The following is a 14441-nucleotide window of genomic DNA, read 5'->3' as shown; positions in this document are numbered from 1 at the left end:
GAGTGGGTTGCTCTGGGTGAGAAGGGTCAGGAAGCAGTATTGGTTCCCCAGGTGTCTGGGGCCCCAAGACTAGGAATGGCGCAGGGCTAAAACTAGGAGTATAGAAGGGCGAGGCGGGGGGGATGGAAGGGTGAATGTGGCTTAGGGAGTCCCGGCGCAGAGAGCTGCGTTATAGACTTACCCCAAGAGGCCTGAGGATAGTAGTGCAGGCTAGGAGAGTTAGCTGGTGGTGCAGGCCCAGGGAACCAGCGAGAGGTGAGGGCGGGGCCAGGACCAGAAGTGGTGCTCCTGAAGCCCAAGAAAGGGACTGCGTTGCTCTGGGTGAGAAGGGTCAGGAAGAAGTATTGGTTCCCCAGGTGTCTGGGGCCCCAAGACTAGGGGTGGCTCAGGGCTCAAACTAGGAGTATAGAATGGCGAGGGGGGGGGATGGAAGGGTGAATGTGGCTTAGGGAGTCCCAGCGCGGAGAGCTGCGCTGTAGACTTACCCCAAGAGGAGCTCAGCCTTCTTTTTTTAAAAATTCGCCAAAAATTGCCCAATAGAATAGTGAGTCACACTTTTGGTTGATGTCACTTAGACACTTTAGGCATCTGATCTGACAAGGGAGAGTCATAGGCCAGGTCGGGTCAGGTTTTGGCACTGGAGTTGCTGGAGATGCTGGAAGCTGGGTCCCGGAGAGGGTGAGACAGCAGCATTTAGACTGAGGCTGCAATGGCATTGCCCACTGAACAAACCTAGGAAGACCAAAAGCGGAGTCGTTTGGTTAAAGACAGAGGTCATGCATGAATCTTGTCCTTGAAGAACCTACCACATTTTGTGCATCTAGGCATTTTCCAGTTATTTTTTAAGAAAGCATAGGAATAAGCAGCTCGGACGAACTAGCAGCCTGACTAGTGTCTTTGTGTCTTTCTCTGAAAGCCACTCTGCTTTACTGAGGTTTGTTTTTTGTTCGTTTGTTTGTTTGTTTTTTGTCTTTTTTGAGACAGGGTCTCCTTGTAGCTCCAGCTGCCCTGGAACTCACTATGTAGACCAGGCTGGCCTTAAGATCTACAGAGATCCACCTGCTTCTGCCTCCCAAGTGCTGGGACTACAGGTGTGTACCACCAGGAATCCTCACAAAGTAGACCTCAGGTTTTTTTTTTTGTTTTTTTTTTTTTTTTTTTTTGTGTGTGTGTTTTTGAGACAGGCTCTCCCTGTAGTCCCAGCTGGCCTGGAACTTACTGTGTAGACCAGTCTGGCCTCAAACTCACAGAAATCTGCCTACCTTTGCCTCCCAAGTGCTGAGACGAAAGGCATGCACCACCACACCCAGCTACTCAGCCTGCTTTCTTATACGATACAGGACGGCCTTCCCAGGGGTGTCACCACCCACAGTGGGCTGGGCCCTCCCACATCACTTAACAGTCAAGAAGATGCCCCACAGACATGGCCACAGGCCAATAGAATGGAAGCAATTCCCCAGTTGATGTTCCCTGTACCCAGGTGTGTCAAGTAAGGCTATGCAGCACAGTTGGCTTTAATCATTTCCCTAGCTGTGGAAGCTTCAAGGAGTTGTATGATGAACACTCACACCTGGTCCCCTTCCTGCTGATTCCATGGAGATTTGCCTGGGTCAGCAGTGGTTCCCCCTCCTCTACCACCCTCCTCTTCCTCTTCTTCCTCCCTCTTTTTCTTCTCTCTCCTCTTCTTCATCCTTTTCTTCCTCCTCCTTTGATCTTACTTGGTAGCCCAGGCTGACCTTGAACTCTGAATTCTCCTGCCTCAGCCTCCTGAGAGCTGGGATCACAGGCCTGCACCATCCTGACAGTCTGGATGGGCAGTTTTAAGGGTCTTCCTTCCTAATCTCTTTGCAAATGCTGGCTGTCTTTCTCTAGAGCTTTCCAATTCCTCAGGAGTGGAGACCTTGTCTGCCTTGGGCCAATGATAGTCCTATAGGCCAGACAGTAACTCTAGTTAGAGGAATTACTGGCCTACTGAGAGTGTGGCTGCAATGTGTCCAGCCCAGTGACTGTGTGCACATCACTGGGGGAGCACTGGTATGGGGACACCTTGGCAATTGGGTATCTTGGCCACTATGCTGCCTGGACCCTCCTACCACCTCCCAGTTACAGCCTTGTCACCTCCAAGAAGGCATAGCTCCTCCAACACAGCCCAGTGAAGGCCCAGACCCCAGCCAATCATCAGGAAGCTGTTGGCGGGGTTTGGAAGGCTGAAGGGAAACATGTCATCTGGAGTTAGTCATGGAGGGTGGCTATCTTTGGGTAGGCCACATTTAAACACCATCAGCTTCATTTCCTCCAGTACTGGTTGGAAAGCAGGGCTGAGGAAGTGGAGGAAAGGTATCTCTGTGTTCTTGGCCTGACTTGTTGACCCTGGCTCCTGGTAGGGGGTCTTCATGTTGAAAAAGTCTACTGCATCTTTGCTGCCTGGGTTTTCCCATTAAAAAGAAACACACAGGGCAAAACCACACAAATACGTGTGCGTGCACACAAACATACACACACCATAGATATAGATACAAGCACAAACATACATGCATGCACACCATGCATACAGACACTACACATGCATACCATGTACACACACACATACACGTACCACACACATACACACATGCACATACTGCACACACATACACACACAACCCCCACACATACAGCAGGTGTCAACATATACCCCCCCCCACATACACTACACCCATACATCTCCCCCAGCCGTGTTTCTGCATGTGTGTTATACATTTTAATTAACAACACTTGGTTGCTACAACACATTGAAAGTAGAAATGTGAATGGTAAGTGGAAAAAGAAATCTTTTTACTCTGGTTTCACAGACACACAAATGTAAGTACATGTACATATGTATGTATGTCTATCTCTTTCTATATAAATATAAAAATCTAAAAATTTTATGCAAACAGGATTATGTATCCCAGTCTGTTTCTGTTCCTGTAACAGAATACTTGAGGCTGGGTGACATGTAAAGAATAGAGGTTTAGGGCTGTGGGGGTTGGCTCAGTGGGTAAAGGCACTTGCTGCTAATAAGGCTGATGATCTGAATTTGATTACAGGGACATGGTGGAAGGAGAGAACCAATTCCTACAGGATGTCCTTTGAGTTCTACATGCATACCATGGCACTTGTGTCCACACATGCACATACACACAATAAATAAATAAATAAATGAATAAGAAAAAAGAATAGAGGTTTAGCTGGGTAAACATATCCCTTCCTACAATGCATTTGATCTTAATCATATGTACACCCCATTATACATAGGCATAAGATGGTAAATACCCTAAAAGATCACTCAAGAACACTTAGTCTTACTTCCATGCACCCAAAACCAGTTCAGGCCAGGTGGGCCTTTCCATACTTCATGCTGGATACATTGGGAATATATTTGAATGGAAAATTTCAAAGTTTGATTGCTGTATGTGTATATGTGTAGTCAGATACAGGTGGGATTGGAGGTCTCTGGGTACATTGTTTGGAGAAGGGTGTGTGTGTGTGTGTGTGTGTGTGTGTGTGTGTGTGTGTGCTATTTGCAGGTGAAGGATCTGGTCTGCCCAGGGCCATTGTTAGAAGGGTGTGGGTAAACATAGCCAAACCAAGTGGAATCTCAGGCCACTAACCCATTCCCTATACTTGTCTACCTCATTGGGAGGAGGGGTAACAGCTTCTCTCTAGGGAGGCAACTGTTCAGCTCCAGGGCCACTGAGTCTGTGGCCAGTGGGGCTCCTTTGCATTTTGAACTGGGCTTTTCTGGAAGATTTTTTGATTTTCTCTTATAATCAGACTGGGGAGGAACTGTGTGGCCATGTGCACTCTTCTGGGGTAGTGGGTCAAGACCACAGCTCACTGATTATGTCCCATGTGGGAACAGGACCTGACTGCTTTCCTTTCTTGTACAGAGACCTCGTGTCGAGGCGTGGCTGACAGCCTGCAGCGGTTCTCCTCACTGCCTACCTATCTTCCTGCCAACTTCCACATCTCAGATGCAGAGGAGGCCTTCTTCCTCAAGGAGGCCAACCAGGACCTCATGCGCAACACCAGCCTGCAGGCTCGGGCAGCAGCACTCTTCATTCACAGAGCCCGGAGCCCCCCGGCCATCAATGCCAGCTACGGCCCCTTCTCTGTGGAGAAGACAGTGCCCTGGGACTTCCTCCTGACGCCCACTCCCTTTGGAACTGTGAAGAAATTTCCCTTCAACTGGAGGCTCAAATCCCACATCCTTGACAGCTCCATCTACTCCAACAGACCCAAAGTGCAGACTCTGTTCTACGTCACTGGCATGGTCTGGGATGACAGTGACCCCGGGGAAGATCTTCCCTGTGTCAAGATGTTTGCCTTCCCAGAGGCAAGGGAGGTGGCGGCCAGCTGCCGGTTGCAGGGGGCCCCTGGGCTGTGTGTGGCTGAGCTGGAGCTGCTGCCGGAGTGGTTCAGCTCGGGCCTGGACCTGGAGCCTGAGGAGGAAATCCCAGCACTGCTGGGTGGCACTGCCATGGAATTGTTCTTTGCCCTCTACCCAGCCAATGAGGCCGGCCAGTGCCCTCTGGAAGATGAGGGCAAATGGGAAAACAACATCCATTCAGAGCAGGAGGACCCCCAGCAGGTGTTCCCTGCCCGGGAGAGGATTGGCAGTGTGGTGGTCTACCCCACGCAGGATGACTTGCGGTGGTCCCTTGTGAGCCTGGATGACAATGTTGCCCTCTCCGTACCGCTGAACCTCATCCGGGAAGGGGACACGGCCACCTTTTTGGTCTCTTTGACCAGCAGCTCTGTGGCAGACCAGTTCACTCTTCGGTAAGCAGTTCTGTGGGGTCAGATGGAAGGAGGATCAGATAATCAAATGGGACCTATTATTGATCACTGTTGAGTGTCAGAGACTAATGAGTGAGGACAGGTTTTGTTTAGTAGCTACTGACAGCAAAGAGGTGAGCTCTATTCCCATGGGAGGGGGCTATTTGGGGGAAGGAGAGAGAAGCCTCAGTTGAAGTGGAGTGACAGGGTTCTGGTTGACAGTGTGGACATGATGCCAGCTGTGTCTGCTGGCTGGCACTGGTCTAAGATAGAGTTCTGGGAGACAGGGCCCTGACTTTCTTGATGATTTTATTTCGAAGGAATAGCTCTCGAGTCCTTGAGAGAGACACTTGTGGTCTGCAACAGACAGATATTTATGGTTCACTGAATGCTTCAGAAGAGAGTTTAGGTGCCATTTGGCAGGTGTGTGCTGGCTAGTACAAGCATATGTTCTCCTGACTGCATCCAACCTTCCCAGGTGGGTCCTCCTGGGAACAGCTGTGGGTTACACTGGAATTGTGTCAGGTCTCTGCAGGGCTGGTGGAGTTGCCCTGGGCTGAGAGTTCTGCAGGTCCTGAGACCAGTGTAGTGAGGCCCTTGCAGATATCAGCTAGAGACCCAGGGGAGATGACAGCTGGGGATCAGAGGACATCCTGGAAAGCACTCAGTGGTGATTTGGCTCTGTGTGCCATGTTGTCTCCCCGGTGACTTCTCAGCTCTGCTGGTATAGTTGGAAAGCAGCCACTATGGGGGTGGGTGGGGCTGGGTTCCAGTAAAACTTCATTTACCAAAACTGGCAGGGGGCTGCACTCGACAAGGGCCACAGGTTGTTGACCTCTGTTGTGAATGATTGGGTTGAAGCCCAAGTAGCAGATGGTAAAGTCTACAGAATTCAGAGCTCAGAATGTGTGAGCCACAACACAGGCTAACTGTGTCAGAGTGTATGTGCTGCAACACAGGCTAACTTGGTGTTTTCTCAAGCTGGATCCTGAAGGGTGAGAGGAATTTGGAAATAAGGAGAAAATGTGGGTCATAAGGGAGGGGGACAGCCTGAGCAGGAGACAGGAACTACACACATATTTTAAGAGCAAGAATTTGGGGCCTGAAGAGATGGCTCAGTTGGTAAAGTGTATACTGTGTTAAGTGCAAGGACTGGAGTTTGATCCTTAACATCCACATAAGAAGCAGGGTATGGTGGCATGCATCTGCAGTCACAGTCCTGCAGAGGTGGAGACAGGAGGAGCCATGGAAGCTCACTAACCGGTCAGCCTAGCTGATTTGGTGAGTTCCAGACTGTTGAGAAACTTTGACTCAAAAATTAAGGCAGAGAGTGATAGAGGAAGACATCTAATGTTGACTGTTTGATGTTGACTGCTGCATGTGCACATGAACATGTAGACACACATAGACCATACACACATTTTTTAAAAAGCAAGGATATGGTACATAGATACATGATGACTGAGAGGAGAAGGCAGCTCTGAGGTAGCAGCAGGAAGCAGCAACATCCACCGCCTGGGAGAGGACGGAAGAGACTGGAAGGAAGGAACTGGGTGCTCTGCGGATGGGATCAGACCAAGTCAGGCTGTTCCCGCTTAGTGTCAGGCAGAACTTCATGATGCTACACACTGTGGGGGAATGCCACTGACCAATTTCAAATTCCAGAAGCATGAAGAAGTTCTCTGAGAGAATGTCTTTCTTCCCAGGACCAAGCTTCTCCGTGAAGGGACTCTTCAGCCTCTTCCCAGGTGATGAAGTCTCATGTTCAGATGTTGGTGGGGACAGCTATGTGCTGGGAGACCATCTTATCTTCTTTTATCCTGCTTTGCTCACAAAGGTTTCAGGGTGACAACAGGATGCAACAGGGACTGCCACATTGCAGCTGTGTACCCTTGTGCAAGTCCGCTGGCCTCTCTGGGCCTCAGTTTCTTCATGAGTAAGATGGGATGGATGATGGGACTGGTCTCCTGGGGGAGAATTTAGTTTGTAAATTTAGTGAATTTTAGTTTGTAAAGTTCTAGAAACAGTGTCTGCCCATTGAAGGTCCTCAGGGAAGGCCAGCCTCCAGTGGAACAAAGAGTGCTGAAGTGCTAAAATCAATTCATAATGTCTGCCATGGAGGAGACAGTGCTGAAGTCAACTGGTAAAGTCTACCATGGCAGAGTGAGTGAGTGCTAAAGTCAGTGTCCTCCATGTGCCATGACAGAGAGAATGGCGAAGTCAACTGGTAATGTCTGCTGTGGCAGAGGTAGACTCCCTTGTGGGTCTTGTTTTGTCAGTCAAGTAAGGAGAACTGGGTTGCTCACTGTGGTCTGTCTGATTCTGACTGGAGTGGGTATACTGGCTCCCATGTATTTGAAGGCACCCTCATTCAGATACCCACCAAAAGGATTCTGAGATTCCAGCAGATGCAAAGTGTGTTTCATAACCTGCGAAAAGCCAGGATGCTTCTGGAGCCCCTTGAGTTGGTGTTTGGCAGGTACTGACTCAGAACCTGGTGTGTGAACCCAGTCCTGGGGTAGTTGCTCCAGTGCAGGGACTGGGTCCCTATAACCAGTTTCTGCCTTAGACTGGGGACTGAATCCAGCCCCATAGACTCCAGTATGAAGCCATGCCACAAGCTTAAAGAATGGAGAAGAGCTGGCTTCCCTGCATTTGTCACTGTGTAAGTCCTCTACCACAGCAGACATTGCTAATCAATGGCAGCACATTAGCCCTTTCTCTGCTATGGCAGACATTACCAATCAGTTTTATCACTTCTTCTGCCATGGCAGACATTATCAATTGACTTCAGCACTTCATCTGCCAGGACAGACATTACCAACCTACCTCAGCACTCCCTCTGCTATGGCAGACATCACCAATTGACTTCTGATAGAAACCAGAAGTTCCCTAAAACAAGTGTCTCCTCCTAGCCCCACTGTTAACAGTTAGCCACATCCCTATCTGGGCCTGATGGAGTGCCACCACTGCAGAGAAGAAAGACAACCCACTCCTCCTGCCAGGATGTCTCTCTGCTGTCCTTGCTCCTCCATTATCAACCAGTCATCTGAACTGAACAGCTTCTTTGTTCTGCTCAAGCAAACAACTCCAGGAAAAGGGCCCAAGGACACTGTCCTGGATAGCTGTGGTGTCAACTTGACACACCTAGGTTGGGGGAGCCTCACTTGGGGAATTGCCTTCATTGGACTGGCCTGTGGCCATGTCCATGGGGCATCTTCTTAATTGTTGAGTGATGTGGGAGGGCCCAGCTCACTGTGGGTGGTGCCACCCCTGGGCAGGTGGGCCTGTGTTGCATAAGAAAACAGGCTGAGCAGGGGCCAGGGGTGCAAGTAAGTAAGCAGCATTCCTCCATGGCCTGTACTCTCGCTCCTGCCTCCAGATTCCTACCCTGAGTTCCTACCTTGGGCTCCCTGATGAGCTGTGACCTGGGAGATGTAAGATAAATAAACCCTTTCCTCCCCATGTTGGTATTGGTCAGAGTGTTTTGTCACAGCAATGGAGAAACAAACTAGGACAGACACCTTAACTCAGACTTCACAGCTGTGTGTGCCTTCTTTATTTCTAGCAATAGAAAACCCACCACAACCCCTCCCACCTACTCACAAGCTTGCTTTCCGCAGAGAAGCTGTTGCCACCTGGCGGAATAAATGCTCTTCGGTCTGCAGAAAGGTCTGGCTCTGGTCTTTTACCTAAACTTAATCCTTTCTTTGTCCTGCGAAATCTAACAATTTCAGCATTCCCTCTGTCATGATAGACCAGTCTATTTCAGCACGCTCTCTGTCATGGCAGACATTACCAGTTAACTTCAGGACTCCCTCTGTCATGATAGACATTACCAGTCTATTTCAGCACACTCTCTGTCATGGCAGACATTACCAGTTAACTTCATCACTCCCTCTGTCATGGCGGACATTACCAGTTGATTTCAGCACCTCAGCACTTCTTGCACAGCTGCAGGCACTAAGCCACTAGGCTAGACTGTCTCATAAGGCTAAGCTTCTTTATTATCCTTGGTTTAGATAAAACACTATTAGATAAGGTGTTAGAAGAAGGGGAGGAAAGAGAATCTGGTGGGCGGGGAAGCCTTGGAGGCTGCTTGGGGAAGGCATTTCAGGCTGAGGAATGGCATTAACAGCTAAGTTCTCTAAGGATTTGGAGTGGCTCAACCCATGTTATTAGTTTTTTATATTAATTAACTCATTAACTGTGAACCAGAAATTCAAGGGGACAGTTATTTCCTAGGTCTTTTTTTTTTTTTTTTTTTTTTTTTTTTTTGAGAAAAGTTCTCCCTGTAGTCCCAGCTGACCTGAACTCACTATGTAGACCAGGCTGGCCTTGAACTCACAACGATCCACCTGTCTCTGCCTCCTGGGTGCTGAGATTAAAGGTGTGCGCCACCACACCTGGCTGAATTTCCTAGGTCTTTTTGAGACACAGAGAGGTTTGGCAGCTTGCTGACATCACAGAGCTAAGGAGTGGTTGGTGTGAACCCTGGTGGTCTGACCTTTGATCTTTCTGTTCTTTGTCTCCATAGTTCCTGCCTCTTACAGGGGGCAGCTGTACTCCTGGCTCTACAGGACCCTGTGTGGCTCAGAGTTGAGGATAATCGGCTGGGGAGGGGGCGCAAGCAGAGGCTAATATAAGGACTTACAAGAGGACCCAGCATGCAGGCTGCAGCCTCTGTTAATACTCCTGTTTTCTTCCCTGCAGAAGTTAAGTGTGGAGCAGAATCAGACTCTCATACTGACACTGCCCTCAGAAGCTAGCATGGACTGCCAGCCTCTGGGAAGTGGGGTCCTTGTGGCTCTGAGGCCTGGTGTCTCAGGAAGCCTCTTCCCTTTGGAGTCAGTCAGGACTGTCAACTATTCCCTTGTCTGCAGCTTTGGGGCAGGGCTGGACATGTCAGAGGAGGCACTGTGTCTAGGTGGCTCTGCTGTCTTTGTTCAAATGTCAATGCTGGGTCCTCTGATTTTCCTCAAGGGGAAACTGTCTCACCTGGGGTTGGCAAACTGGTGCCCATAGCCAAACCTTGCCCACAGATGTGGGTGTTATTCAGTTTGAGTGGCATTGTTAAGACTATTGAGAGGAGCTGTGACTTCTACCCTAGACCAAAGGAATGATACCACCAAAGTAGTGAACCAATGAGTTTTATTTAGGTTATTTTCAGGAACAAGGGTGAGGGGTTACTTATAGGAGCAGAGACTCAGACAGCTGTACCACCAAAATCTCCCCTCTTCCCCCAGCATGTTTGACAGCTCAGAAAGCAGGAAATCTGGAGTACACTGCACAACTTTCAGGCGTCTTAACAGGTTGGAGGTTTTTTTTTTTTTAGGTCTTTTTTGAGACAGGGTCTCCCTGTAGCCCCAGCTGTCCTAGAACTCACTATGTAGACCAGGCTGGCCTTGAACTCACAGAGATCCGCCTGCCTCTGCCTCCCGAGTGCTAGGATTAAAGGCACGTGCCACCACACCTGGCCAGTTGGAGTGTTTTTACAGGTAGCTTAGTTGGTCTGAGTCTCTTCCAGGCAGCTCAGCTCACCTGAGAGTGTCTCTTAGCAGACCTTAGAGTTTATATATGTTTGGGGAGGGAGATAGTTTGGTGTATATAGTTAGCTTCTGAGTTGTTTACTTCCTGAGTCTTAAGGAGCTTCCCTGTAGGATACATCATCTGGGAAGAAATTGCTATACACAGGTCCCTTGTACATCATGAGGCCCTTTGTGGATCATGAGACTCACTCCTGTCTCTATCATGCCCTTTGCCTCAGACCTCCTCCATCCCTTCTTCACCTGACCATCTGCCTCCTGTGGGCATTTGAAACAGGAAACCCTGATACAAAATTTAAAAAGTGATAGTGTAGTGCTCAAAGGACTTCAGTCTGGGAAGGTGAGTCCACTTGCTCACATGCTGTATGTTTTGGGGGTCTGAGGTGAGTTGGGTGTTAGGCAGGGTTGCAAGTACCTTTCACCATCAGTGTGGTGAATGGGCTAATTCATAGTGACTGGTACTCTACAGGTGTTTCCAAGTGTTCCTCAGTACCATCCATGCCTTCTTTCACATCATTCTGTGTGTTCATGCCTGGCCTTGGTTAACTCTTTCCATGCATCGCCTGTTGTCCTGTCATGACCACCATACAGATATTCATTGTTGTGGAAACTGGGAGTCAGGGATGTCAGGGGGCTCCTGCCTGACATGCATTGGGGAGGTGAAAGAATTAGGGTGACGCCTCCATGGGGTCAGGAGCCCCCACTGTAGCCACATTAGGGTTCCTCTGTTTATCTGAATGGGGACAGAGCCTCCTCAGATTGAGCTCTTTTCTTAGCACCTGTGTCATTGGTTTGTGTATTTATTATTTATTGAGATAATAATTGGGAAAACTTAATCTAATGTGGAACTAATGAACTATGACCTTAGTATAATTCTGTTCTGTGTGGTAGATGAGTAAGTACTATTATTTGACAAGAACTGTATGTACTCCTAATACTAAATGTGCTTGTTGATATATGTAGAAGTAACAGGGCTTTGCAGGCTTCTGCTTGTACTCAAATCCTAAAGGCCACTCCAAACTTAGTCTCTGGCTGAGATAGGGCAAGGCAGATAGCCATAAAAATCTCAGTCTGTCAGGGCTGGAGAGATTGCTCAGTGGTTAAGAGCACTGGATGCTCTTACAGAGGGACCCAGGTTTGATTCCCAGCACCCACGTGGTGGCTAACCAACATCTGTAACTGCAGTTCCAGGGGATCTGACACCCTCTTCTGACCTTTGCAGGCACTGCATGACACTTACATACATGCAGGCAATAAACTCTTACACATAACAATAAAAATAATAGCCGGGCATGGTGGTGCACACCTTTAATCCCAGCACTTGGGAGGCAGAGGCAGGTGGATCTCTGTAAGTTCCAGGCCAGCTGGGGCTACAGGGAGACCCTGTCTCAAAAAGACCAATAAATAAATAAATAAATAAACAAACAAACAAATAAATAAATAAATAAATAAATATTAAAAAATCCCAGTCTGGGGCTGGAGAAGTGGCTCAGCAGTTAAGAGCACTGACTGCTCTTGCAGAGGACCCGGGTTTGATTCCTAGCACCCGCATGATGGCTACGAACTGTCCTTAACTCCAGTTTTAGGGGAATCCGAAGCCCTCTTCTGACCTCTGCGGCATTGCACGACACGGTTGCATTCACATACATGCAGGCAATACACTCATACACATAAAATAAAAATAATAATTTCAGCACCCTCTTCTGACCTCCATAGGCATTACATGAGATGGGTGCACTTATATCCATACAGGCAATAATACACTCATACACATAAAATAAAAATAATAAATAAAATATTTAAAAAATCCAGTCGGACATCTTGAGGAAGTACCTGCTCGAATTGTCTTATTTGTTAAAATAGCTAAGGTTGTACTGGCATCAGCAATGTGTCATGTTACTGGGGACTATCTCAACCACTGCCCACACTTGCCAAAATATGTGCTTTTGTGAAAATACTGATTGTTTAGATTTCTTATAGTAGCCTAAGGGGGCAAGCATCCTTTTGTGTTGGAAGCCATAAATCCCACCAATATGATTTCTGCCAAGAGATCACATGAAAAAGCCTGTAAAAACCTGTATATAGTTCTGATCTGTGCCTCAGTTTCTCTGGAGCATGTTAGCCCAGTCTGGGGCCTGTACATAATAAAGGATAAACTTTCTCTACTTCCTGAGTATGGCTGGAGTTCTCTCTCTGGGCCAGGGTAGTTTCAGGTTAATTTCTGTAACATTAGGATTTTACCATGTAGCTCAGGCTAGCCTCAAACTCATGGCACTGCTCCTGCCTTGTCTTCTTGAGTTTAATTTGTTTAATGACCAGAGAAAAGTGGATGAAGATAATGGAGATAGACAAGAGCAAACAGAGGCTGACATTCTACAGACTTGAAGGTGGCACAGGGTGGGTGCGCTCAGGTAGAAGCAAAGAAAGAAGGCTTCCATGAGCCTAGACTGGAGGTGTTGTGGGCACCAGGAAGCTGAGCAGGCCAAGAAGAAGCTAGTGGTATCTCTATGATAGGTTTGGGGTGCAAGTTTGGTTTCCCTGGCTTGGGGGTGGAAACTGGGCATTACCAGGTGAGTTCTGCCCACTCTGGGCTGAAGGCCACAGAGTGTGAAGTTTGTTGTTCCGCCTGGGACATTCCAAGTTGATGGATCATTCCAGTGATATTTCTTCTTGTGGGTTTCTTGCAGGTCATCCTGGTTGCTCTGATTCCACAGAAATGCTACTCTCAGAGGCACCTGTCTTTTAAAAATAAATTTTTCCTTTTACTGGAGGATTTTTTTTTTTTGGTCTTTTTGAGACAGAGTCTCCCTGTAGCCTCAGCTGTCTTGGAACTCACTATGTAGATCAGGCTGGCCTTGAACTCACAGAGATCTGCCTGCCTCTGCCTCCCGAGTGCTGGGACTACAGGCCGTCGCCACCACGCCTGGCCTTACTGGGGGATTTTACACATGAGTATGCTGCTTTTGCAGCATTTCCTCTCCTCCGACTCCTCCTGTGTCTCCCAAATATCCCCTCAAATTCATGACCTCTTCTATATTTATTTTTACAATATATATGCATACACACACACACACACACACACACACACACACACACCACCGACTGAGTCCAATTAGTGTTGCTCTTATTTGCACATGTTTAGGGTTGACCACTTAGGATTGGGGTCTCATCCTGAAAGAAACAAATATAAACAAACAAACAAGCAGAGTTTCCCTTCCTTAGAAGCTGCTGACAGCCTGTAGTTCTTCAGCTAGGCCTGGGGCCTCAGCAGCATCTATCTTGGTTATCAGTTCTAATGTGTTTTTAATCTTTGTGTATGCTGTGTATGTGTGTGCAGGTGTGCCACATAGTGCATGCGAGCAGGTCAGAGGATAACCTCTGGAGTCGGTCCTCACTTTCCACCTTGTTTGAAGCAAGGTCTCTTGTCCACCTCTGGGTATGCTTAGCCTGCTGGCTGTGAAGCTCCTGTATCCACCTCTCACCGTGTTTTAGGAATGCCAGGAGCACAGATGTCTGTACTGCGTCCAGCTTTATGTGGATTCTGGGGATCCAAACTCAGGTCTTCACACTTGGGCAGGAGGTGCTTTGCCCACAGAACCATCTTCCCCACTGGACTTTCAAGAGTGGAGATTTTCAGTTTTGTTTGATTTGTTGGAGCCATGTCAGCAGGCAGACAGTGTGCAGGGCTCTGGCTCTAGGCTCCTGCTCCCTGTGTCGGGAGTTTCGTTTGGGAGTGGAATCAGAGTGGGATGGAAAGGTGAGCCAAGGTCTCCTGACTCCCTGCTATGCCTCTCCAGAGGGTCATTTTTCTTGGACCTGTGACTTGTTCATTAAAATTTTCTTGGGTGCAGCAGATCCTGTGGTGTGTGAGGATTCTTAGGAGAGTGTGCAGGGCAGGACCACACTTGATTTCCTCCCTGTTTACACATAGAAGGCAGATGATTCGACTAGTAACTAGCAGGTCCCCTGAGACCTCAGTGTTTCTTGGCAAGGTTCAACTTAAACAGGGAGGCCTGCATGCTGCTGAGGAAGATGGATAGGGAGAGGGGGGAGAGAGAGAGAGAGAGAGAGAGAGAGAGAGAGAGAGAGAGAGAG

At 48.3% G+C, this 14441-nt stretch overlaps 1 protein-coding gene across 1 annotated transcript in view; it reads left to right on the top strand.

Moving 5' to 3' along the window:
* Tmem132b (transmembrane protein 132B) overlaps nucleotides 1-14441 on the top strand; it is a 412598-nt gene that overhangs the window by 122794 nt on the left and 275363 nt on the right. The window contains exon 2 of the mRNA XM_008839404.2: nucleotides 3912-4803. Coding sequence (XP_008837626.1) covers nucleotides 3912-4803 — 892 coding nt within the window. The remainder of the gene's footprint in view (nucleotides 1-3911; nucleotides 4804-14441) is intronic.

Source organism: Nannospalax galili, unplaced genomic scaffold (assembly GCF_000622305.1).
Source record: "Nannospalax galili isolate Female #2095 unplaced genomic scaffold, S.galili_v1.0 scaffold218, whole genome shotgun sequence".
In the NCBI taxonomy this organism is placed as follows: domain Eukaryota; kingdom Metazoa; phylum Chordata; class Mammalia; order Rodentia; family Spalacidae; genus Nannospalax; species Nannospalax galili.
The sequence above is the reverse complement of the archived record's forward strand: the minus strand, read 5'-3'. Positions and strand labels throughout refer to the sequence as shown.